The sequence below is a fragment of the Schistosoma mansoni genome, chromosome 6 (assembly GCF_000237925.1).
Source record: "Schistosoma mansoni strain Puerto Rico chromosome 6, complete genome".
NCBI classification, from domain to species: domain Eukaryota; kingdom Metazoa; phylum Platyhelminthes; class Trematoda; order Strigeidida; family Schistosomatidae; genus Schistosoma; species Schistosoma mansoni.
Window position 1 is genome coordinate 17,559,609 of NC_031500.1, and position 25,654 is coordinate 17,585,262.

Consider the following 25,654-nt stretch of genomic DNA (forward strand, 5'->3'; position numbering starts at 1 on the left):
TTATTTGGTATAGGAAAGGAAGAAATCTAGACCGGAGCAAATCAATATGTGTCATCAGTCAATAAAGTCACTGTTTGTTGGTAGGTCGAAACTAAAATGTTAGTATCAGCACATTTATTGTAATCAATCTTTGGAGGTGTTTGTGACGTGACTCGAAATCAGTTACAATGACTCCGTCACATTTCACGCTTTGTCGTCTCTTAGATCCTAAGTTTTTAAATTGCTTTTTCTAGTTTCGTTAATTTATATTTTCTTGACTCGTATACTCGATACATAATCTTTCTATTACCACTAATACTACTACTACCTCTGCTATTTTAAGGTTTGTCTTGTGTAGCAACTTCAACTGATGTGCTTTTATCGCAAGCTCTACGCTGCGTATAACTGACTGAATTAACATGATTCTTCATTATTTAACTATTCCGCGTCTGAAATTATCCACATCGCAATATTATTGTCCATTCAAAAACTAGAATTCTGAGGTGTATTGTGTACAAATACTAAATAACTTATTCATTAAATTCTGTGCTGATGGTTATATCGTTTCAGTATCAACTACTCTCCGATTTACAATATTGCTGATAATACAAGATTTGAATGTTTACCACAATGAAACAAGTTTTATTACTAAACGTGAATTATGTCAGAGAGGATATTGTATAGAAGAGATAGAATGTCGGTAGCGTTGGAATCCATAACGCGCGTCCCGTTCTATGTGGGTCTCATCATCCGGATATACCTGCATCTCAGAGTTGATTTTTACTCTGGGACTCAAACTCAGTAAAGTTGGCTTCAAACACCATCTCGTTATCCATTTAGCTACTGAGTCAAGACAGCTACTCACTTGTGCAACAAATATGAGTTTTAAATTGAAAGGGATCGGACTATCCCATTGTTGATATTTCTGACTTAAATTCAATCAATCTTGGGTGAAACACGCATCGTAGATCCAACTGCCAACTACACTCCATCTATGCTATATTAACTTGTGTCATAAATGGTTATGTTGATGCAATTCTCGCAACATGCAAATATTCCAACTAAGAGTGATCAAATTTCCGTCAAAATATCAACAGTAGGATAATCTAGTCCATTTCCAGTTGAATTAGAGAGATCAGTTTAGTTTGTATTGATTTTTACAACTACTAATGTAGTACATGTGTAAAACACATGCAAACACAAATACTTATAAGAAACTTTCATTATCATTGGCTTTTTTTTAATTCTTATTGCAGCTGCAACTTCTTCCACAACAGTGCGTACTTCTAGTGGTCGGGTTGTTAGACCTCCACCACGGGGTTCACAAGATCTGTGCTCATCTTTTTCCGAAGACTACAGTCAAAAGTATAATTGTTCATCTGAACAAAAACAATCTCATCAAAGAAGAAAACGACTAATTTCATGTTCTTCAGGGAATAATACACATTCTGTAAATAAATTATATTCCAGACATACAAACAGGAGACGTCGCCGTCATACAAATCAGTCGAAATCAATAAGAATGTCTAATTCTTCAGAAGATCTATCAAATACATCTTTTCTTCGTCGTAGTGCACGTAAACGAAAAATTGTTCCTAGTTTTAGTCAATTTTATGGATCTGAAGGAAATGATGAATTCGACTGATGTAAGTGTTAATCATGTAAAATAACGGCGATAACATTCTTTTTGTAAATTCTGTCTACTTTTGTTTTCTCTCGGTTTTTGGGCAGCATGTAGATATTCTCATTTTACTTAAGTAATAATACTGTAAACCTGTTCAATGTACTTTGTTAACTATTTATTATGATATTCCTTGTTCCTTACATATAAAGATATATGTCTTTAATGACTGTGATTGTTTATATGCATATATACTTCCTTTTGTCTATATTACTAATTTCTGTCTAATCATTTGTCTTTTATTCACTAAATTTTTAACTTGAATACACTTTTTCTAGTCAAATAATTGTTGGGTTTTCTTTTTGCTTTTTGAATGAAACTGACAAAAGCTCTGGCGCGAGACTGGTAGGTCCTGGGTTGGAATCTCGCGGGTGCGGGATCGTTGGTGCGCACTGCCGAGGAGTCCCATAACAGGACGAAACAGCCGTCCAGTGCTTCCAGGTTTACCATGGTAGTCTAGTTTCAATTGGCTCACGCTTTCAACTAGGAAAAGCTATATGTTTCTATCTACATGCCTTCTATCACCAATTATTGAGATCAATTAATATGTTTTTTTATATAGTTGAAATCATGAGTCGATTGAAGCTAGACCACCATGGAAAACCTGGAAGCACTGGACGGCCGTTCCTTCCTATTGTGGGACTCCTCAGTGGCAGTGCGCACCCATGATCCCGCCTTGCGAGATTCGAACCCAGGACCTACCAGTCTCGCGCCAGAGCATTTAACCGATAGACCACTGGTTACTGCTTCTCAATAGAAATCGGTTAGATGTATATTGACTAATGACTAGATTGAACTTGATTCCATCAGACATAAACTAAGGTATAAAAATTGAGTTAATTCTAAAGCAATAATTCTTTTGTATGTTAATCAAATGGATCCATGTGTGATATGGACGTATTCGTTATTGTAATTTCTTTTCAATTAGTTTCTGAAATGTTTAACAGGCCGTAAATGACCTATTGAACCTAGGTAACTTCTTAATGAGATGTAGCAGTTATGTCGTAGCTTATTTGTGTTACAGTAGGCACAACCAAATTACTAATTTATGTTTTGCTACTTAGATTCACAGGTTTTTACCGCTGAACTCTTTAAGTATGAATTGGATGTACGGAAACTCATTGAGATATTGTAACTGAGGATACATAGAAACATTTTTCACTGAAGGTTTTTTATAAACCTTTGTTGGGAAAAGCGATGATATTAGATCATCCAGATATAGAAACTGAGAAGTAAAATGTTCTGGTACAATCCTGTTTTTTCGTCATCTAAGTAGTAGTTTGCTCATGGTTTTTAATCGAAAAGTGACTATTAAGATCAATCAGTGAGTCATCTTCAACGTAAAATCAAACACATATCCACTGGTCGAAGTTGCCTCACATCATTAGCACAACAAGATGAACACCGAATTCATAGAAGTAGTTACTTCAATGGTAGTAATACATAAAAGAAAGATTGCTTTTAAGTATATAATACAGGAGAGAAAGAATTAATTGGTAGAAAGAAAGGTAGACAGTAATTTTAATCTCAAAGTTTAAGGGAAGACAAAGAGTGTATACACCTACGCCATTGTGATCGGTTCTGAGCCATGTCACTCACAGTCTCCAACCATTGGTTACGATAGTCACGCGGACCCCAACCAGGTAGTCTGCATCTTCCAACATGGTTCAGATTAGAAGTTAGTGACTTCGCAGACTGATGGCACTTGTTGATTTGGCCGCTAATGATTTTTTTCCTGCCGTCTCTAATACTAGTCGGCATTGCGCACCGTAATACGTGGCCCAACCATCTCGATTGATGTAGATTTGCAATCTCATCAACTGATTTATCATAATTCCCTAATACTTTGCGTCTATCTTCACTATTTCTCACGTGGTGATCTCAGCAAGTGCGAGCAATATTTCATGATAATATTAATGAGGTGCTACAATCGCTCCCCATAGAAAATAAAGAAAATGTCTGTTTGCGAAAAAGTTTTTAAACTGGATAGAATAACTACAATAATCAGAAAATATTAACTTATGCAAAATTATGAAAAAAACTACTGTGTATGTCAAAGTTTGTAATGTACTTCTCAGTTCGCGCAGGTCCATGAGGCCAGATAAAATAATGATAAAAGAGGATATCGTTTTTAGACGAATATACATATGGGCATAAAAATGTACATGTCAATTTGTTTTAATAAATGGACGAAACCTTGTAGTGCGAGCGTACGAAACGAAAAGGAAGAAAAATAACCCATATTAAAAACAGCGAAAAAAAAATTATCAGTTCAAAATTGTGGCCATGTATCTTTGCGGCTTTTTTAACTCTTCCATCATATCTCTTTGTTATTGGAGTCTTTGCTTCATTTCCGCCGTTGACGTTTGATACTTGTGTTCTTGCAATGCGGCGGTTCTTAAAGAATCTGTGCTTTTTCGCTGATCACTTTCAATGAAAGCTGATTTAGCTCGATTGACACTGGTTACATCTATCTTCCTAGCCTTTTTACGGTAATTGCTTCATCTGTCCTCACAATCATTCTAAACGAACCGTCATAATTCGGCTGCAAAAGTGGTTGTACCTTGTCTCTTCTAATGAAAACATACGTGATATTGAACAGTTGCTGCAATACGAATACTCGTCGTTGCTGCAGTCTGAGAGGCGTTATTTTTAAATCGTTCATATGCTTCTATGGGCGTTGCAAGTGGTCAGCCACATTAATCGGAACACTTTTACCCAAAGGGAGGAACTCTCTGAGTAAATGTAGAGTAGTTTCATGTGCTAACCCTGCTGAACAACATACAATATCCTGTTTAGTTGTTGTTTTTAAACCCAACATGATCAGATGAAGCTTATTGGCCTAATCATTGTTCACAACGATAGTCGTAAGAGATGCTTTTGACTACCTATGTAGGCGCTGAGCCATATCAATTGCCATCGGAAGGTAGGCTGTCGTACGAACACTTTAATTACGAGATGTTCTATAAGCTGCCGGAAGAGACGACTTTTGAATTGAAGTTCTCTATCAGTTGTAATAACACTGAATCTATAGATGCATGTGGAAATGTAGCAGTGGTCCCATCATATCGACAAGTGTATTTTCTAATCTAGTGTCGGGGTTGGAAAAGGTACCCACTGCATTAGTAGCATGACGAAGGATTTTGACTTTTTGATAATTCATGCATGACTGCGTCCAATTACGTACATCTCTATCCATTTTTAACTATACAAGGCGTCCACCAATTATTTTCACCTTGACTGTTATCCCCGGATGCGATATTTTGTGCGTATTTTCGAATACCTTTTGCCCTTATGTTTTCGAGGTGAACGGTCATGGCCAACCTGTTGACATGTCACATATTACTTTTACGCAACTGAACTGAACTTCTTCGAACACCAACGAAGTCGTGTTATCGGATCTTAACTTGCCTCACTCAATATCCCCCTTTTGTAACGTCACCAGATTGTGATAATGATTGCGTTTATCGTTATTCTAGATAATGCATCCGCTGCTTCCTTATTGTTACGTCCAATTATGAGCTTTGCCCGTTCCAACTATTGAAGTACTGGCCATCGATATTCGCAAATCACGAACCCAAGTAGACAAGAGAACCAAAACTCCAAATTATATACCAAGTTTATTCGCAATTCACAAATAATCGACAAAGTCGTTCTAACAACAATAATTATAACAATTACAAAACAAACCTTCAATTTTGTAGGTTCCCGGAGCAAAAACTCCCAAATACCAAACCAATGACAAAAAACCAAAATGTCCGAAAAGAATGATATAAACAAACAAGTCCAAAGGTTAAGTAAAACAAACACATCCAAAAAACACAGTAAAATTGATGTACAGTAAAAAGGTTTTAATCAGCCAAATGTTTTCAGTTCTCCCGTAACACTTATAATTACTTTTAATACATAGTATAAGAGAGATTAGTTTGGAAATAAACTCTAACTGATGAATTTCCCTCGGAGAATAACTATTTTGTTTGGAGTTTAATGATTTCGTAAGAGGCTTATTATCCCTGTGTACAGAAAAATTTGCATCTTTTACCATATGTTGGAAATGATTTATTGACAGGCAAATTGCTTGGGATTCTCTTCCGAACGTAATATGACTCGTTTGAGTAGAATTTACCCTCCTCAAGAAAGGTGAAGTGGTTCCTATGCGTCATTTATTAGCCGCTTCAATACGGTTTTACTGCCACATTGGATGCATGAGTCATGGTGGTTAATGCAGTTTCGCTCTTTTGTCTAGATGAAATCGTCTTCTCATTTAGTGTTCTCATGGCCTTTATGAATGCCTGTGTAGCCTCAGTCGACAGATGGAAAGTCAAGCCATGTCCTCGCAAGGTGTACATCGGTGGCTGCAATATTGTCTCACAGTCCCAGATAAATGGTCTATAATAAGTGATTAACCCCAGAATTCATCGCAATTTCTTTCTTGATTCGGATAGCGGATAGTCGCACATACCAGCAACTTCTACCGGAAGTGGCATAGCACCTTAATCGGCGGCCTGCTTGAATACCTGGGCAACCTGTTTCTACCATCTAAATATTTCAACAAGTTATCTGGGTTTTTTAATTTGTTTTAACTTATCATTATGTCTATTAATCGCATAACATATACAGGCGCGTTTATGAAAAGCTTACGTCCTTTCGCTGCAAAAATTACAAACAAGTACAATAAGAGACATCGTGGTGGTTGGCAATATGCTTTAAAGAGAATAAACATTAATCAAATGTCGATTCCCGAGCTGCTTAACTCTAACTGTCGATCACTAATTAACAAGGTGGACTATCTCCAATTTCTGCTAAGTCAAAACATGTATCGCAATTGTGGTGTCATCACAATTCAAGAATCTTGGTTGACTGACTTACAGGATGATTGCTTAGTGTCATTACGTGATTTTAATATCTATCGTCAGGACCGATCAAACAATAAAAAGACCTGTGGTGGCGGAGTAGGTACTTTTGTGAACGTTAACTGAACTCGATCTACTTTTGCCTGTTTCAAGTTTTCAAATGACTTTATTGACTGTCTAACTTTAAGGTGCCGTCCAAAACACCTAAATAAATACAAATATATTTATGTTACCAATATCTACATGACTCCAGACTGCACATCATCTGCGCTATCTGTCTTCGCTGATAAATTTACTGAATTCGCCGTTACTGCCTTCAGTGATTCACTTTCAATTGTATGTGGTGATTTCAATTCATGTGACTGTAGCTTCCTTACATCACTAGGTCACCTAAATGTAGTAGATTTTCCTACTCGTTTCAATGCTCATCTAGACTTGGTTTTCATTAATGATGTGGGTACCTATGTGACTCGCAAACGTGCTCCATTGTCTAGCTCGAATCACTGTATAATTCGTGTTCTACCTAAAGTATATGGTAAACATGGAAAGAGTACACACATACACCATACCAAAAAAGTAATATATAGGAATTACTCAGAAGAAAATTCACAATATAGTGTTCGGGTTGGAAAAGGGTAAGAAGTATGTTAGATGCGCTTTCCTGGACTTTACTTCTGCCTTTGATTCTATTCCAAGACACCTCTTACTTAACAAGCTGATTTGCATCGACACTGACAGCTGGATAACCAATTGGCTACGTTCCTACCTTTCTGGAAGAGAACAGTACACTGTATTTGAAGGAAAGTGTTCAACATCTCTACTGTAGGTGTGCCACAAGGAGCTGTTCTTTCACCTCTGCTCTTCTCTTTCTTTTTGCATGATCTGCCATCTTCCACAGAAAACACTTTTGTAAAATATGCGGACGACCACACTGTATGTATGCCAATTTCTACCTCCTTACATCCTATAGAAATGAATGAGTGTTTATCTCGTATTGAAAGGTGGTCTGTTGGTAATGGTCTCTTATTCAATCCATCTAAATGTCAGGCTGTTAATTTTAGCTTGAGACATGGACAGAACCTATACTCTATGTTGGGATCCCATAAGGCTTGTGCCATTGGAGACTCCTTAATAAACATAGTGTCGAAGGTCAAATATCTTGGTGTTACTTTTTCCTCTGATCTTTCTTGGTCTTCTCATGTTTTACTCTTAACGAAAAAAGTTTACCGTTTGACATACTACATAAAGAGGCTGCATGCTTTTGGGATTACTCGCCATTTACTCTTACAATTTGTAAATTCCTGCATATTACCTATTATTCTGTATTGTTCTCCATTATTCTTCCCTGGGCTTTTGAGAAAAGACTTTGCTATTTTGCGTAGAATGCTGAAGGCGGTTTGCAAGGTATGTGGTGAATCTTTTGAAGTCATTGTTAATATGCTTGTGGATAGACATCTTAAGTCTTGCAAACTCTTGGCAGGTGTTATCTTATCAGATACTAGCCATCCGCTTCATTCATATCTTTCTCCTTGTATATCCTCTGGTAGAACGAGACGTAAATACATTAAAATCCATACACGCAAGCAAGTCTATAAAAGTTCTGTAATACCTTACTTAGCAAATTTACTTTGTGACGAACAGGCTGTTAGAGTTGACCTAGTAAATAACCTGTCTTCTTAAGCATGTTTCAAATTTGATAATTTGTATAAACTCAGTTTTTCTTAAACCTTTTTCATTCCTTTTCTGTTTTTTTTTTGTTTTTTTTGTTAAAAAGCTTGTTGAAATAACTCGTGCTGAGAATTCTATATTGTATCAGATTATAATATTGAATAAAGCCATTAATAATAATAATAATAAAAATAATAATAATAAGAGTTACTACGTAACCCAGGAATTGTAAGGATCCTTATCTATCTTCACATTTCTCGACGCCGATATAGATTCGGTGTTATTGAATTCCCATGAATAATTGTTTTTGTTGCTGTACATGATCGCCCACAGTGGCAATATCTACTAGCAAGTCGTCGATATACGTATATTACCGCTGTTAAACCTACGATGACCTGGTTAATGAATCACTGCAAGTTTACGTTACAGTGATCGATCCGACGGCTATGTGCAGAAACTCATGCAACACGAAAAGGGTCGTTACGTCTTCTGGAGCGACGAGACTGTGGTAGTAAGCACTAACATAATCACCAACCATATCATTAGCGGAGTCATGGACGAGTGGTATCGAATATCTATCAGCTATTGTTTGCTTGTTCAAATCACGATAGTCTCCACAAGGCCTCATTTCTCCGTTCATTTCCGGGGCCATGTGCAACGGCGACGCTCAAGGATTGCTCGGAATCCTTATAATGTCTAAGTCCAAGAAATTATCAATGTCCAGTTTTTCTGCTTCTTATCTTTTCATGTCCAACGTTCGTGGTGTTGTGTTGGCTGATGATTCGTTCGTTTCAACGTGATACTCAACATTGTCCTCAAGGTCTGCATGAGTGTATAATAATTTCGTCTCTGATATTGTAGCGAGGAATAAATAAATGGTGACTGTTAGGAACTGTTTATGGGCTACTATTTCATATATTCATATATTCTATTAAATAACTATTAAGTAACTACATTACGTGTACATCATTTTTCTTTTATTATAAGCTTTCATTTGGCCCACTGACTACTATCATACGATTGTATATAAACTAAGTGTGTCTGAAATATATGATTCATATAGTGAAAGCTGATATTGTGTTTTGGACTCAACAGGCAAGACTAGGAGAGAAAGACTAATAAGAATTCCAAGTTGCTCGTACCGGTCAACACACGATTGTATAAATCGTGTTTTGATTGACGATCTTATCACGTGATGATTAAGGGGGCACAAGATATAACATCGTTTGCTCATCAGGTGCTGTTTTATGGTTCATAATGAATTTTAGCCAACATCAATTCGTTGAGACGAAATCTATAATCACCCATCTTAACTTAATGATATGGGCACCGTGCTGCTGGAAGTCAACTCGTAAGTCGAAGTTCTTCAGGAAATCAATAACTACCATAAGCAAGGACACATCCACCATAACGAATTCCCAGTGAAATGAAGTGTTGACTTATTTGATGCTTTTAGCATTAGCATAGTATTAACGTTTCGTCTTTCTCCGCTTGTTGCTTGTCGTTCAGTCCTGTGTGTAAAGCAAACGGTTTTTGTGGAGTTTACTCTAGATAACGTAGCTGTTATCAAAAACGGGGAATCATTTCCCTGTTATTTTAAACCCATATGGTGGTCTGTGCTTTCTAGCTCGGTTGCTATGCGCATTATGGTACCATTATATAGACAGAGCTGGACGTTTCCTGGAGGATGATCGGCTAAAAAAATACGCAACCTTTCACCTGACCATCTTCGTTATTTAAGAATGAACAATGCACTAACAAAACGATTTAATGTAAAGAAGAGGGATGAACAGATGGCAACGTTGATAAAAACAGATGATACGATGACACAACGCGGAACAGACTTACCTAATTGCATCAGTATATAAATTGTTTGTGAATATTATTATTGTTTAATTATGTTAGTGATATAATGTGCGTGGAATGAAAATAATGATAGTGGTAATCCACATTTATAATTGTAGTCTACAACAATAGTCCAAAATGAGAGGAAGTATGTTGTATTTGTTTAAAAACTGAATCGTATGGTCGGAAATTCCTTCACGGTCGCACGTCAGGATGACCATTTCTGTGGTAGCTGGGCTTCGAGATATCTCCTTAGGCTTTGTATGTCAATCAGTCTGATAACTGTCAGAAAATAAATCCCGGCGTTCTATGAACCTAGAAGGCAGCATGAAGCGCCGATTACAGTCCAATAACAGATAGCGCAGATCACAACGCTATGATCACACCAAGCGAGTTCGAGCAGAAAAGCTAATGCACGCGAGCAAGCAAATTCAGAATCGAATCAGTCAATAGGATTCAAGCACATATGTATGAAAAAGTGAATGATTCATTGACTGATATTTAAGCAACTAAAATACAAACTAGAGAGAGGGGTGTGCACAAGCTGTCACATGTGATCAAGCACTCATGTTTATACAGACATAACAATAATATTACAAGAAATAGATAAATTGTTGCTGTTTGTATAACATTAACTGTTAAATAATTTAATTAAAGGGATCGACAAAACTAATGGTAAACAAACTTAGTTATAGAAGAGGTGTTATAATAACCGTAGCATGGTTCGCACACTTTACTTAAACTGATATGTTATATCAAACACTGTGGTATATTCGACCATATAAACCGTTAGGATTTCAATACTGAATATGTTTGAATTCCCTGACTCAAGTGTTTTTCTGCCTTCATGTTTAAAGCGCATCATTTAAATCTTCCCCCGAACCATGTTTGCGGAATAAAGTTAATGTGATCATATGTGTATATCTCCAAGGGCTTCTGCAAAAAAAACGGATGAGTATTCAAAGGCCTTTAGTTGAGACAAGTCATTACTGTCAATGATTACAAATATATATAAGCTTCTTCACTTCTGATGGATTAATTTGAATCATAGTTAAATATTGAGCCGCTTGATGTTGTTACGGATTTTCACTTCTTCTGGATTAAGGGTGTTTTAGTGTGGTTCCACTCCCGAGCGTTGCTGCTACCTTGACGTGGTTGTCCGGCTTGCCTATCGTGATGAACCAATAGAGCTATACTGACTGGAACAATCGTTCCTCAAGGTCCTACTATGCCAGGCAGGTCGGTCGAAGAGCGGTAGGACTAAAAGCAGCAAACCCAAGGTCCGAAGGCGAAGTCGTACTGCTGACTGTACAGAGGTGTGAAAGCAGTTAGGTGTTTCCTTCAGACGACCAACATAAAAGCGATGCTGCCTTCCCACAAGGAGGGGGTGGGGTCAGAAAAGGTCGACCCTAAAAATGCACACCTTACCTCGGCCCACAGATATCCGTCTCCGGCAGCAAGGTCCCAACAAGTTTAGAGTCAACACAAAAGTTATTCGAAAAGGTCGTGTGTGACCGGCCTCAAGCAGTTGTCGCTTGGGCACTGCGGTCACGCTCTCAGGTCAATAAGAACACTTCTAATCCAACTTTTTTTCAAGTACCTCTAGAAGAACCTTTCCACGGCGTGGGCAACCGGGAAGTGATAACTGTCCTCATACCTCTAACAGCACTTAAGATCACTGTATTAATAATCGATCTCCTTCTTCAATTCCTATTATTACTCCCGCCTCGACTTCCAACTCTGAACTCCCCCTAGAGGTCTTTAAATATAGTGGCCCAATTTTAGCGACTGGGTTGACTAATATTCTAGCTAAAATCTGGGAGTTGGACGTAATCCCATCCGACTGGTCACAATCAATTATTGTGCCAATATATAAGAAAGGGGCCAAAATCATCCTCTGATAACCAAGGAGGGATTAGTCTGACTAACATAGAATCTAAAATACTTGCCTCAATAATTATCGGGCGCCTAACTAAGACTCGTGAACTGCAAACACGAGGAAATCAGGTTGGCTGCAGACCTGGTCGTGGCTGTATCGACCACATATTCACCATTCGTCAAGTTTTAGAGCACAGACATGCTTATCGGCGTCCGACAATGATAGTTTTTCTTGACTTGAAAGCAGCATTTGGCTCTGTAGACCGAGAGGTTCTGTGGCAGTGTCTGTCATTGAAAGGTGTACCTGAGAAGTACATAAACCTTGTGAAGGCTCTTTACTCGAACACTATTAGTCGAGTGAGAGCTTATAGCGAACTGTCATCTGATTTCACAACCTTAGGTGGTGTCCGACAAGACTGTCCACTATCTCCATTTCTGTTTAGTTTCATCATACACCTACTACTGGAAATAAGGTTCTCGTCGACTGAATTTTTAGGAGTTGATCTCTTTACAGGAGGTCCACTTATCAACTTAGAATGCGCAGATGACATAGTCCTGTTTGGTGAAAACGTTGACAAAATGCAGAGTCTTCTGTTAGCACTGAGTAATAATGCCAGGATGTTTCGGATGCGTTTCTCCTTCCCTAAATGTAAATGTTTACTTCAGAACTGACCTGCGTCAACATCTGAACTAAGGATAGGGAGTGAAGTAGTCGAACGCGTCGATAACTTCACTTATCTTGGAAGTGTAATCATTGTGATCGGTGTCTGACGAAATTTCTGCACGGATTCAAAAAGCTCGTTTGACTTTTGCCAATTTACGTCACCTATAGCGAAGACGATATATCCGTCTATCAATTAAGGGACGATTATACTGCGCAGCAGTTCGCTCTGTTCCAATTTACGCTGCGGAACGTGGACATTAAGAGTAGAAGATACTCGTAAGTTACTAGTATTTGACTACAGATGTGTTAGAAATATTGCTTGCATCTGCTGGGATCACCACGTAAGTAATAATGAGGTTAGACACAGGGTATTAGGGAATGATGGTGAATCAGTTGATGAGGTGATGAATCTTCATCGACTGAGATGGTTGGGCCACGTGTTACGTATGCCTGAACAACGATTACCACAACGCGCTATGCTGGCCAGTGTAGGGGATGGTTGGAAGAAAGTTAGGGGGGCCAAATCAAAACGTGGCTCCAGTGCTTGAAGTCACTAACTTGTAGTCTGAGCCATGTTAGTAGATGCAGACTACTTGGTTAGGGTCCGCGTGACTATCGTAACCAATGGTTGGAGACTCTGTGTGACATGGTTCAGAATCGATTACAATGGCTTAGGTGTATACGCTCTTTGTCTTCCCTTAAACTAAAAGGTAGAGCTTTAGTAGGAAATAGGGTCCATTAGATACCACATATATAGGAATTCCCAGAGAAAAGCTACATTTACTGGACAAATTGCATTTGATTCCCCATAAAATATAAAACTACTTATTTGTAAATAGGTTAGAGTGTAAATGCTAAGAAACCTATCTGAATGCGTCAAATGGGATTGAACACTTGAATAGTTCAGAAACTGCATCGAGAACATAAACGATTTGCTTGGGGTTGATATTTAATTATGTGCGCTTCTTTGTTACTTGAGTCCATTCTGGGAAGTGTTGAGAAAAAATGTCAGTCACTTTTCTCAGTGTGGAATGAGATAGGTGTAGAAAGTTCAGAGCTTGAGCAAGAAGTGGGTTCAGTCGTAAAACGACTGGATATGTTGCTGGACAGCATAATAATTGACAAAGAAACCTGGAAAACACAATTATCTCAATCAGTTAATGAACTGATCGTAAGCTTATCTGTTCTAACTCAAGTTCATGATTCAGGAGTTCATTAAAGAAATATCTTCAGAGATTTACAGTAAACCTTTTGATCCTCCAATAACCACAACTTTGTTAAATACATACAATTTTCTGTTGTCTGAAAAAGAGAGGCTTTTAAAGGACGCTGATAACTTTATTCAAGAGTTCAATTTGTTAAAGAAGTCGGAAAGAGATCTATGCCATCGTTTATGTGAAGCAGAAATGACACTTATTTACAAAGTGGTCCCATCTCAAGAACAGATGAGATTACTCAGCAAACGCGTTGATCATCTAAATCTTGTTAAAGTAAGTTCTACAATGCTTGATAGTTTTGCAGGCTGAAAGGTGTTCCAAGTTTTTAGAACTTAGATCCCAGATGCTTACCGGTTATGCGAAGCTTGGGAAGTCTTTGAGACTGGTTTCCGACTCTTGTTGTCTTGTCAAGGAGATACTTGCACCAGAAGCGTTAGAAACTTTCAAGCTTTCTGAAGAAAATATGTTTTCCATGGCAGACATTGTTGATCAGTTGGCTTCTGACTGTGCACGGGTCGACACGGAATGCAAAATATATAGAGATCGCTTGAACCTTCTACTTCAATTGCTGAAGCCGTTAGGCGTTTCTTGTTGTGAGATTGAGGATGAGAATTCAAGTTCCACATTACGCGTTGTAAGTCTCCTATAACCATGAGTATCTATTCTTTTAAATTCTGCTTAGTCCTCTCACTACGTATAGTATGGAATTTGTTATCTTAATGAAATTTCCTCAAAATTGGCCTTATTTCCACATACAGGCTTTTCCGTATGGTGCTTGCCATAATTTAATGTATAATTGTTCATATACTTGTAGTTTATACAATACGAACTCCCCCCTTTAGATAATCAACCAAGATCAGTTACAGCATCTTACAATGCAGTCAATTGGATTGAGAATTTATTGATCAGATAGTAGACAACACTAATAGATTTTATGTTCTGCCGTAAGAATTCCTCAGCAGAACATCTTTATGAGACATTGACTAGCCTTTCCACCCCGAGGTAGCTTTGTATGATATCCGAAAAGCTGTAGAAACAACATTAATGTCTACTAGTAACTAGCCAAAATATTAGGAAAAATCAATAGATTTCAGCAGTGCATGCAGGACTGATAGATGCCCAGTGACTCATTCCATCTGTCTCTGAACACGATAAGGAGTGGTAGCAGCTTGAACGTAGGTCGATAAAAAGACTACATAATGATCGTGAGTAGTGATGAGTTGCGAATCATGAGATTGGAAAGGCAGAGGCGATAGGAAACAGTAGACAACTGTTCAGACTTGTCAAAGAAATGGGTATTAAAAATCCAGCCCTCAGTAAAACTTTCTCAGAAAAAGACGGGACTATTATACACTTTTAATCCAGGAGATTGAAACTATTATCAGAATACTTTAGGGAATAGTTCAATTGATCTTCAGCCATACTTCAATTGCCCAATATCTCCAGACAACCTGAATGGCAAACCTATTTTGGTTTAGATGCCCAGGCACTATTGCAGCACATATATATTTTGGTGCCTCCTTGTACCAATGGAATTTCCCTGACAATTTCATCTCAGTATGCTAACAGAATATTTCAACTAGAACCAATGTACTTGCCTACATGTTCTACGTTGTTACTGACCTACTTGATTAGTCACTTTGTTTTGTAGTTTTATAATAAATCTCGATATTAGAATTTAGAAATAAGTGTTTTTTTGGGAATTGCTGTTTAATCATAGTATTGTGTTCTGTAGACTACTTCAGCTTGTTTTATAGAGTTAAATTTAAATAGCTAATCTTCAAGTTTACTTTGATCATATCAATAGTGTTTTGCAAATTTTAGTTGAGGACAGAAGTGGATCGGTTAGAAGCTCTACGTACACGTCATATGGATACTTTGATTTCTACTGCCCATTTACATGTTTGTCAGTGTTGGGATGATTGTTTTGTGGGCGACGAACATCGTCAGAATTTTAAATCTTCAGTACAGAATAAAGATAGTGAGAATGTACTAACTATTCTAGAAAAGGAAGTAAGACCTCAACCCTTTTTTATTCAATCCACAGATTATCACATGGAAAGATTTCAAGGAAACCAACCACGAATTTCTTTTAGACGTTGTTCGATGGTGTGACCAATTTTCTTCTTTTCAAAGTTTGAAGGTACTATTTATGGCTTTTTTCAACCTCGTTTTTCTCTTTGGAAAGTGTTTTTTGTTCCAACGTTTTACTACCAGAAATCGTATTTCCATAAAATAATTTCGGTATGTGAGTGGTTGTTGCTAACCAGTCCGTTAGGCATTTTAAAGCTATACTATATATTTTCTTTCATTCAACTAGGTAGTTCAATAGACCTCACACAGTGCATTTTGCTCATAGCCTAGTGAATTAACTTCTGTGTACTGATTTTCGCGAAAAATTAAGAAAGCGTAACGTAATTATTGTCAGAAAATGTCTGTTTTACATACTCCTGTAATTACTAAGTTATTGATATCTTGTACTCTCTCTATAGAGAATTTTATCTAATCAGATGTTCCAAAGCCTAATTCACCTCTTAAAACCTACCATTTAAAGATGTCCTACGTTCTTTATTCTAGTTGCAATGTGTTGCCCCAAATGAATCAATTAATATTGGGTAACTGAGGACTGACATGACGGACATCTAATGCACACACAACTAGACACCTATCGTTTAAAGTATCTAATTTTTAGATTACTCATATATTTAGTAATAAATTAATTTTCGAAGTACGTGGCGAACCTGTATTTTCAGCTGTAGGTCTTCATGTGTCGCTGGTATAGGAAACTGTTTTGAAAATTATTGTTAGTTTTGTTTAGAGACATGAATACATAGAGAAATGATGAAATTTGAAGGGAAGGTCAGTTACAATCTGACTCTTCAACTGTTAGTTTTACTAGTTGTTAATTCTCTTATCGCTTTACGTACACAGAGACTGGCCTGTCCATTTCAGGGGTTCTGATTTCAAAAGTGTCCAGAAGGATATCAAGAATTATTCTTTGTCGTATCTCGTTTCTGACGATCAGAGTTGATTTTCGTTGGTTAGCACAACGCACCCAAACTTTCGGACCAACTGATACCTCGCAAACTACACTCCCTTTTTTCTCCACGATTCGGCCAGATATCCATATATGATGTTTACCTCAATAGTCTATAGCAAGTACTTTTTGACCCACAGTGAGCAATTGTTTTTGTGCTCCATGATTTCGATTGAATTGCTTCTCCATTTATATGTTTCATTTAGGCTCAAGAGCTGGCGTCGGAAAAATGTCATCGAAATGTGTTTGTATTTTTCTGCTAAGTAAAACTTCTGCTGGAGGGACCCCGTTAATTGTCTGAGAGTTTGGTGTAGAACTATAGATGAGAAGAAACCCCTTAAATCTCTTCAGCAGTCCCCTCCCCTTTTGATTGTTGTAGAGCATATTCTATGTGTGCTTCTAATTCCCGGCACAATCTGTTCTTTAGTCTTCTTCTTTTCCATTTCCCTTCAGGATTCCAAGTTAGGGCTTGCCTCATGATTCGGTTTGATGATTTTCTAAATCTATGTCCTATCCGCTTCCAGCGTCTTTTCCTAATTTCCTCTTCATTTGGGAGCTGTCTTATTCACTCCCACAGTATGCTGTGTTAATGGTATTCGGTCAACGGACGTAGGCAGCTGTTTACAAATACTTGTACATTTGCCCCCAAATGCCCTGGTACGGCCGAGAGTGGGGAGAGTCTGCTCTCCCTCTCCACATGCTCTCATATGGCCACGCGAATATATAGCCTCTGCCAGGGAAGTCCTACTCACTGCCTTCTCGTGGTGGAAGTGTTGTTCACAAAAGTGAGAGGACGAAAAGAGAATGTCCGGCGCTTTAACCGGGTTGGTGGACACGGAAAGTCTACCTAGGGAGTTGGAAAACCCTGATTCCAAACCAATGGCGCACATGGGCTCCAGTATCCTGAAGGAACGAATGGCGTATGAACCAACTGTTGGTCACCGGCTATCATGGGACTGCATCTCCTTACGATGCTCCACTGCCTTGTGGACTAGACCTTTAGGTCAAAGGCTCTGGGTGTGGTCCCCTAAGAAAACCACCTGCTTCAGTCTGGGCACCTGAGCAGTATCGTAGCCCTCACACAAATCTCATTTGATTTGTGAGGCGCATATGTATCTGGTGCCTCTTTGTACCAATATTTATGTGTTTAAATAAATAATAATAAATAAACTTGTACATTTAGATGACGGTTGTAGTTGTTCTCCAAGTTTCTGCTCGATACAGTAGAACTGTCTTGACGTTCGTATTGTAGATTGTGACTTTGATGTTGGTTGACAGTTGTTTTGGGTTCCATATATTCTTCAATTGTAGGAATGCTATCCTTGCTTTACCAGTCGTCGCCTTTATGTCTGCATCAGATTCTCCTCGTCCATCAATATTACTGATCGGGTACGTGAAAGTTTTCACCTGTTCCATAGCTTCTCCATCAAGTGTGATTGGGTTGGTGTTCTCCGTATTGTATTTGAGGATCTTACTTTTTCCTTATATATATGTATATGTATGTATATGTCGAGGTCTACTGCTACACTGGCTGTCTCCTGCATTTGCTGATGTGTATGAGATAGAAGAGTTAGATTATCTGCGAAGTCTAAATTGTATAGCTCCATCCAAGTTGTCAATTGTATTCCGTGTTTCTCTCCAGATGTAGAAGCTTTCATGATCCAGTCAACAACTCAAAGAAACAGAAAGGGAGAAACTAAGCAGATTTTTCTGACTCCAGTCCTCACGTAGAATGCGTCTGTCAGCTTTCCTCTATGTACGACTCTGCAGTATAATCCGTCTTATGAATTCCGAATGATGTTGACGATGTTTCAGGTACACCAGTGTCGAACAAGGTTCCTTAATGTTCTTCTATCCACACTTTCAAACTCCTTCTTATAGTCAAGGGAGTTGACGTATAATGACTAGTTCCATCCAATCGATTGCTCAACAATGTTCTGTAGTATCGCAATTTCGTCTGTACCCGTAGCTCTTCTAGGGTTACCTTCGGTATCGCCCGGGTAAAGGAGAAGGGTTGGGCATAGGGTCAACACACCCACTTAGTAGAAAACAACCTTGCTAAAACAACACTAACTAAAATAAACAATCTAAACCCTTCCATTATCGCTAAATATTAATTCTAGAACCTCAAAACAACTGAATAGTTAACGTAGTTTTTTGATTGTGCAGCTTGCAGTCGGACGTTCCATAAGAAAAGTTAATCCAATCTATATTTCACCTGTAATATGTTAGCTAAAGGTTAAGATATCATTTTTTTAATCTCTACGTTTTGATTCACATTTCCTTTTATTCAAGAAACGAATGAAAGAACCTTCAGTGCTACAAAATCGTGGCGGTATATTATTAAAGCTTGAAAAAGAACGTAAACAACTATCTCGTGATCTACCGAGTTTAGAAGCTAGAATTAGAGAGGCGTTCTTAAGTCTTTATGCTGCCAGTCCTTCACTAGCTTCAGCCATTCGATTGGGGTCGGAAAATTTGAATCCAATAGACTTTATTAAGAAATCATGGGAAAGTTTACAGAATGATAAAGAAAATGAAAAACAAAACGATCGTATGCCCAAATCTGCAAGGTAAATTCTCATTAGTTCACTCTCTATAGTTAAATCATTTTTTTATTTTAAATACAGCCTTGTTTACAAAAATAGTTTTATCCCACAATCAATTTAAAAACGGTTTTAGGTCAAATAGTTATAGCCAACTGCTTTATTGTCACTCGAAACTATTATTGCATCTTTTAGCACTGGACCTATGTTACAATACTAGAGTCTTTGTAGTCATTTTAAATGTTATCGCTTAGTTATTCCCAGTCCTACTAGCTAGTAGATCCTTCCTCGTTCATTATCAGGATATTAGCGATCGTTATGGTCAAAATCATCCAACCTTTTTGATGTTACCCAATCTTTTTTCCATATTTTAAATATCCTTATTGGGACACTTGAAGTATCAATTATACGGACAAATATTTTTTAAAAAACTCAGTTCTCATCATAACTAATATGTAAGCTTTACATTTGAGTATAAATTCAATCTCATTTCAACGATCGTAGGTCAATTTACAGTATATTTTTAGGTTAGTCAATCATCAATCTAGAGCCTAACACATATTCATTTGCTTAAGTTGTCATATCATATCAGCGTAATAAGATAAAATTAACAAGAATACGGGAATTATGTGGTAGAAATAACAATGAAAAGGATGAGGGACCTAAAGTCTCAAGCTTCTAATCATATTTGCCCCTTAGACCCCAGTTAGATAGTCAGGATTTATCAACATGGTTCAGACTAATAGTCAACGTCTTCCTGAGGTAATATCACGTTTTGTTTCTGACTTACACCTGTTAACCGTCGTGAAGGTGCATAAACCGCTCACCAGCATTCTTCTTCCAACTCTTTCCTGGACAATCTTTTTTCATTTGCTAACCAGAATAAAAACGCTTGTATCTGGACCTGCGTGTTATCTGTGAAAGTAATGGCGACTACATTAGGATTTTATTCGAAAGATTTTGATAGATAAGAAGTATTTATGAGGTCCAAATGTGTATCTACTAAATAGTTTATATAGTGATTTATGAATGATCCAAAATTTCTTATCAAGTGATCACTATATATATTTTGTTTGTAAGCATAATTTGCATTCAATAAAAGTTCATACATATTTCTAAATAGAACCATTGAAACTAAACCTCCTGGTGGAAAGAGTCTCAAACGACCTAATCCATATTGTAATGAAACAACTATCTTACGTGATCATAGTTCTGGTAGCTCCGTATCATCATTATTGGCAGATAGTCAACCGAAACAAAGTCGTGTTGTTGGAAACTTTCTTAAGGTAAGTAATTTTCTATGTATTTGATACTTTGTTATCCAAAAACTTTACATACCTTTCTTTGAGTAATATGTTTTCTATGCAAACTGTTAATACGAAGTGTTTTTAAGTGACTGATAAAAAAGGACTTAGTAACTGGGAGAAATAACTCATCGGCCTAGCAATTACGTCTTCTCGCATATACTTGTTGTGTGTGTGTTACAAATGTGATTGAAGCTAGCACATTTGATGGCTTCATAATATAGGATACATTCATCATTTCCTAGCTTCGTTTTAAAGTACTCCCTGTGTTCGCTGTTTTATAATTTTAATAAAGTATTGAGTGTAGTCCAAAAAATAAGATTAAATATAGTTTGTATGATGTTGACTAAGGCTTTAAAATATCTGAGATAGCTTGAATCATATGTTACCAAATACTTCGGCTTGTTGTATTTATTGAAGTAGGTTAAGACTGATGAAAAACAAGGTTAAAGTGAGACAGACAAAGATAAGGGACCATCTGTATCTTGAAATACTTATTTTATTGTTATTCATTATATTGTTTTCACTCCCTTGTTAATTCATTTCGTGTTTTTACTTACTTACGCCTGTTACTCCCAATGGGGCATAGGCCGCCGACCAGCATTCTCCAACCCACTCTGTCCTGGGCCTTCTTTTCTAGTTCTATCCATTTTTTGTTCATTCTTCTCATGTCTGTCTCTATTTCTCGGCGTAATGTGTTCTTTGATCTTCCTCTTCTCCTTTGGCCTTCAGGGATTCCATGTGAGGGCTTGTCTTGTGACGCAATTGGGTGATTTCCTCAAAGTGTGCCCAATCCACTTCCAGCACTTCTTCCTGATTTCTTCCTCCGTTGGAATCTGGTTTGTTGTTTCCCACAGTAACTTGTTGCTGATAGTGTCTGGCCATCGGATCCGAAGTATCTTGCGTAGACAACTGTTAATAAACACTTGTATCTTCTGAATAATGGCTTTCGTAGTTCTCCACGTCTCCACCCCATACAGTAGAACTGTCTTGACATTTGTATTGAGAATTCTAACCTTGGTGTTGGTTGACAATTGTTTTGAGTTCCAGATGTTTTTCAGTTGTAGCTCCTCCGGGGGCTACCGCCGGTCCCAAGCCCGGGTAAAGGAGGAGGGTTGGGCATGGGGTTAGCGACCCCATCCCGTAGAAAACCAACTCGCTAAAAAAACGCTAACCAGAAAAATTTCGTGTTTTGCTTGGGGCTTATTTTAATCCCCTAATGTTCCAGGCATTTTGTTACCATAATGAATTATTTGTTCTTATTTATTTATTTGAATACATAAATATTAGTATAATAAGGCACCAAGTAGATATGCACCACATAAATCATTCGATCTATGTGAGGGCTGGGATACTGCCCGGGTGCGCGAACGGAAGCAGGTAACGAATTATTGATGACTATTCATTTGATATTTCTATCATGACAATAAACCATAGTTGAACAAAAGTGAATTTGATCAGGAATTCATAGATAATAATCTCATTCAAACTGTATAATGCTTTAAAAAGTCTGACATGGGAACATATCATTTTTGGATCACAGTGATTTTTTGTGTTACCGTTTACATATTTAATCACTTTCCTCTGTTTTAATACAAAATAATTACCCAGAAACCAGAATTAGTAAAGTCAAAAATCGATTCACGTAGGAGAAGTCGTTCAGTTCCTCCTGGAAGTCGAAAACTTATTCTCTCAAAAGTGGTTATTCCAGACGATACTTATTCAAAACCATCCAAATGTGTATTAGACGATATAAATTTATGTGACAAATCCACATTGACAAAACAATCTGTTGCAGAAGTGGAAAGTTTCTTTGAAGGCTTTAAGGTTTGTTCGTGTATATATATCTATATACTGTCTAGTCTTGTCATTCCAGATTATATGATTTGTATTGAAAAAAATATTTCCTTTACGTATTCTACACTTCCATTGTCTTTAAACTCCCCCACATAACTTCATCATTGTTTGTTAAGAAATGCTTAAAAGGATATTTCCTAGATAATATCCTTCACTTACACTATTTCTAGGTGTACTTACTAACATATCTCCATCTGTCGAGCTCAAAATATTGCACCTTACAATGTTAAATTACTTGATTTACCGGGTTCATTACATTATCATAACTGGTATAGAAGTTTGGAAAATTTAGTTGACCAATGCTTAGAACTCAGTTTGTATCACTTAATTGTCAGTAAATCGAAAACATTAGGCTCTATCAGATACTCATCAACAACGGAGCAAGATAGATCAACAAATTTATTAAGATCTCCATTCTGAGATTAGGACTTTTATCATTGACTTATTTATTTAAACACATAAATATTGATACAAAGGGGCACCAGATATATATGCGCCGCACAAACCTCATTTGATTTGTGTGAGGGCTATGATACTGCCCAAGTGCCCAAACTGAAGCAGGTGGTTTTCTTAGGGGACCACACCCAGAGTCTTTGACCTAAAGGTCTGATCCACAAGGCAGTGGAGCATCGTAAGGAGATGGAGTCCCATGGTAGCCGGTGACCAACAATTGGTTCATACGCCATTTGTTCCCTCAGGATAATGGAGCCAGCCAATATGCACCATTGGTTTGTAATCAAGGTTTTCTAACTCCCATATGTGGACTCTCCATGTCCACCAACTCGGTTAATGCGCCGGACATTCGCTTTTCGTTCTCTCAGTTTTGTGAACAACACTCGTGGTGTGAGAAGGCAGTGAGTAGGACTTCCCTGGCAGAGGCTATATACTCTGTGTCTACAAATATTGATACTGTAATAGGTGGAGAATATATGTCCATCAAATCAATGACTGATTTTCGTATCAGTAATTACTTATCTCTGGGTTAGTTATTTTGTACGTTATGAAGAGAGATAGACATTGAGATATAAAACATCAAATTTCAGGATTTATTTTAGATGTTAATATTCAACTGTCATTAATTCAGTAATTTTCTTGATTGAATCACACATTGGTTACTAATCGTTTGTCGTTTTTGTTGATACAAAACGTTTAGGCATCAAGTTTTAAATCAAAATCCATAATATTCATTGCTGCTTGTGCATGTAGTTGTAAAATTATACCGATAATTTACTCTTATAAGTGTAAATCACAACATACCACAATACAGTACATTAGTTTGTTTGGGTTTTCAATGCTACAACTTTGTAGTCTGTGAAGATTCAGCTCAAAAAATTTATTCACACAAGTTTAAGTTAGTGTTACGTCCTTGAATCTGTCGACCCACTTTCATGCCGAAGATAACTTGTCTAATGTAGATTAAGACCGTGACGCGATAGGCTAACTGGCTTAACCTTGAGGCTAGTATGCATGAGTTCGTAGTGAGGGTAGAGAGACGAAAACTATTCTATCCCTGATTGGCTGACAAGCACGCCAGAGAGAGAGAAAAGACAAGACAACTGAAACACTACTCGCTTTATTCCAAATCCGATCTGGTACCCGAATTCAGATTAGTGTAAAAAGATACATGAATAAATAGATAACTAACCTGACCACTACGTACAATAATTACGATGTTCAAAACTGGGGGATTAGAGTAGAAAAGGTTACGTCTAAATTGCAATAGCTTTGGAACAGAAAAGCCTATGGGAGTAAATCATACCTCAAACGAAAGCTTATGATCAGTAGAATAGACTAGAGACAAAAGTAAATGTTACAATTTTACAAGCTTTGAATTCAGTAAAATAACGTCACCAAAAATAGCTTCCGTAGTTTGTCAAGGCTTCTTGTTTCTCTATTCACATCAGTTAGCCTAAATGAACTCTGTGTAAAGAACAAATTTTGCTCATTGAATAGCCAACTTCAACCTCCTTTTTTACATACATTCTCTTATTTCTATATTTACAGGGTAATGATAAAGGACCCCATGTGTCAACGTTCATTCATTGATGGATTATGATCTAAAACACATTAAAAGCTATTTTGTTTGAGCTATTGATTCAATTTTTGTATCCTCCTATTTAATCCTTTGTTTTCAACAGTTATTTATTTATTTCAATGTAACTTTCATACCTAAAAAAATATAATATGAATAAGTGACTTCTTTACTATTCAACATATATATGTTGTTGAATTGTTAAAGCTAACTGAATTTCCTGGTTTTAAAGTCAGTCAGTCAATCACAACGTAGAACGTCGTACGTACGTACATCAGTCCGAGTCGCTATATCACATTAACACACAGATGCAGTTGTCGATTCGAATCCCATAGTGGTAGAAGTAGTAAGAGTATAAGCATTAATGTGAAAGATTATGGTTTGAAGATGTTATTGAAAGAGCATAATCCAATGAAATAAATTTGAAAAGAGAAAAAAGAGACATGAAGAATTCAGAAGATTAGAATTTTGGAGAACACGTAGAGTGGATGCACTTTCGCCATTGTAAACGATTTTGAGCCATGTCATTCAAGGTTTCTAACCATCGATTGTTATCATCTCGCGAATCCCGACCTCCTGGTTTTAAAAATGGTATTGTAATCTGTTTGTATTTATAAAAATCTTATTGAAATCACGAACTGATCTAAGTTAAACAGCTATTAAAAACGTAGAAGAACTAGATAGCTGTTTCATCCTAGTATGGAACTCCCTAGCAGTCTGTATCCATGATCCTGGTACCAGAGATTGAACCTAAAATCATGTAATTTCGTTTGCTAGAAACCTGTAGATATAGGGCCTTTAATTTCAGAATGAAATCAGTAATACTTTATTAAAAACAATACCGCTCAATTTTCAGAAAATTTTCTCAATGACTAAATCTACAGTTATTGACTGGTTATCATATTTTACAGTATGAGTGACGAGCTAACTGGAAAATTATAGTCCACCGATCGATTAAGATTATCTTTTAGTTTATAACATGGCATCGACAAATGATCGCATTCTTAAGTCAGTTTCAATGTTGACAGTTTGCACTGCGTATCTAGATTTGAACAAAACTTATGATACTTCAAGGCGTTCACAGTAATAACAT

General features: G+C 37.2%; 2 protein-coding genes across 2 annotated transcripts in view; both read left to right on the forward strand.

Moving 5' to 3' along the window:
- Smp_131390 (putative wd-repeat protein) overlaps positions 1–1,940 on the forward strand; it is a 45,668-nt gene extending 43,728 nt beyond the window's left edge. The window contains exon 23 of the mRNA XM_018798448.1: positions 1,236–1,940. Coding sequence (XP_018653389.1) covers positions 1,236–1,624 — 389 coding nt within the window. The 3' untranslated portion in view covers positions 1,625–1,940. The remainder of the gene's footprint in view (positions 1–1,235) is intronic.
- An 11,583-nt stretch (positions 1,941–13,523) lies between these two features.
- On the forward strand, positions 13,524–24,575 carry Smp_016870 (putative protein regulator of cytokinesis 1 prc1; the record flags this gene model as incomplete). Its single annotated transcript, XM_018798449.1, has 9 exons — positions 13,524–13,739; positions 13,777–14,058; positions 14,090–14,419; positions 15,610–15,798; positions 15,833–15,928; positions 19,118–19,395; positions 20,492–20,654; positions 22,284–22,499; positions 24,534–24,575. 9 exons carry the CDS (start codon positions 13,524–13,526, stop codon positions 24,573–24,575), a joined length of 1,812 nt encoding a protein of 603 aa, XP_018653390.1.
- Positions 24,576–25,654: the final 1,079 nt, after the last annotated feature.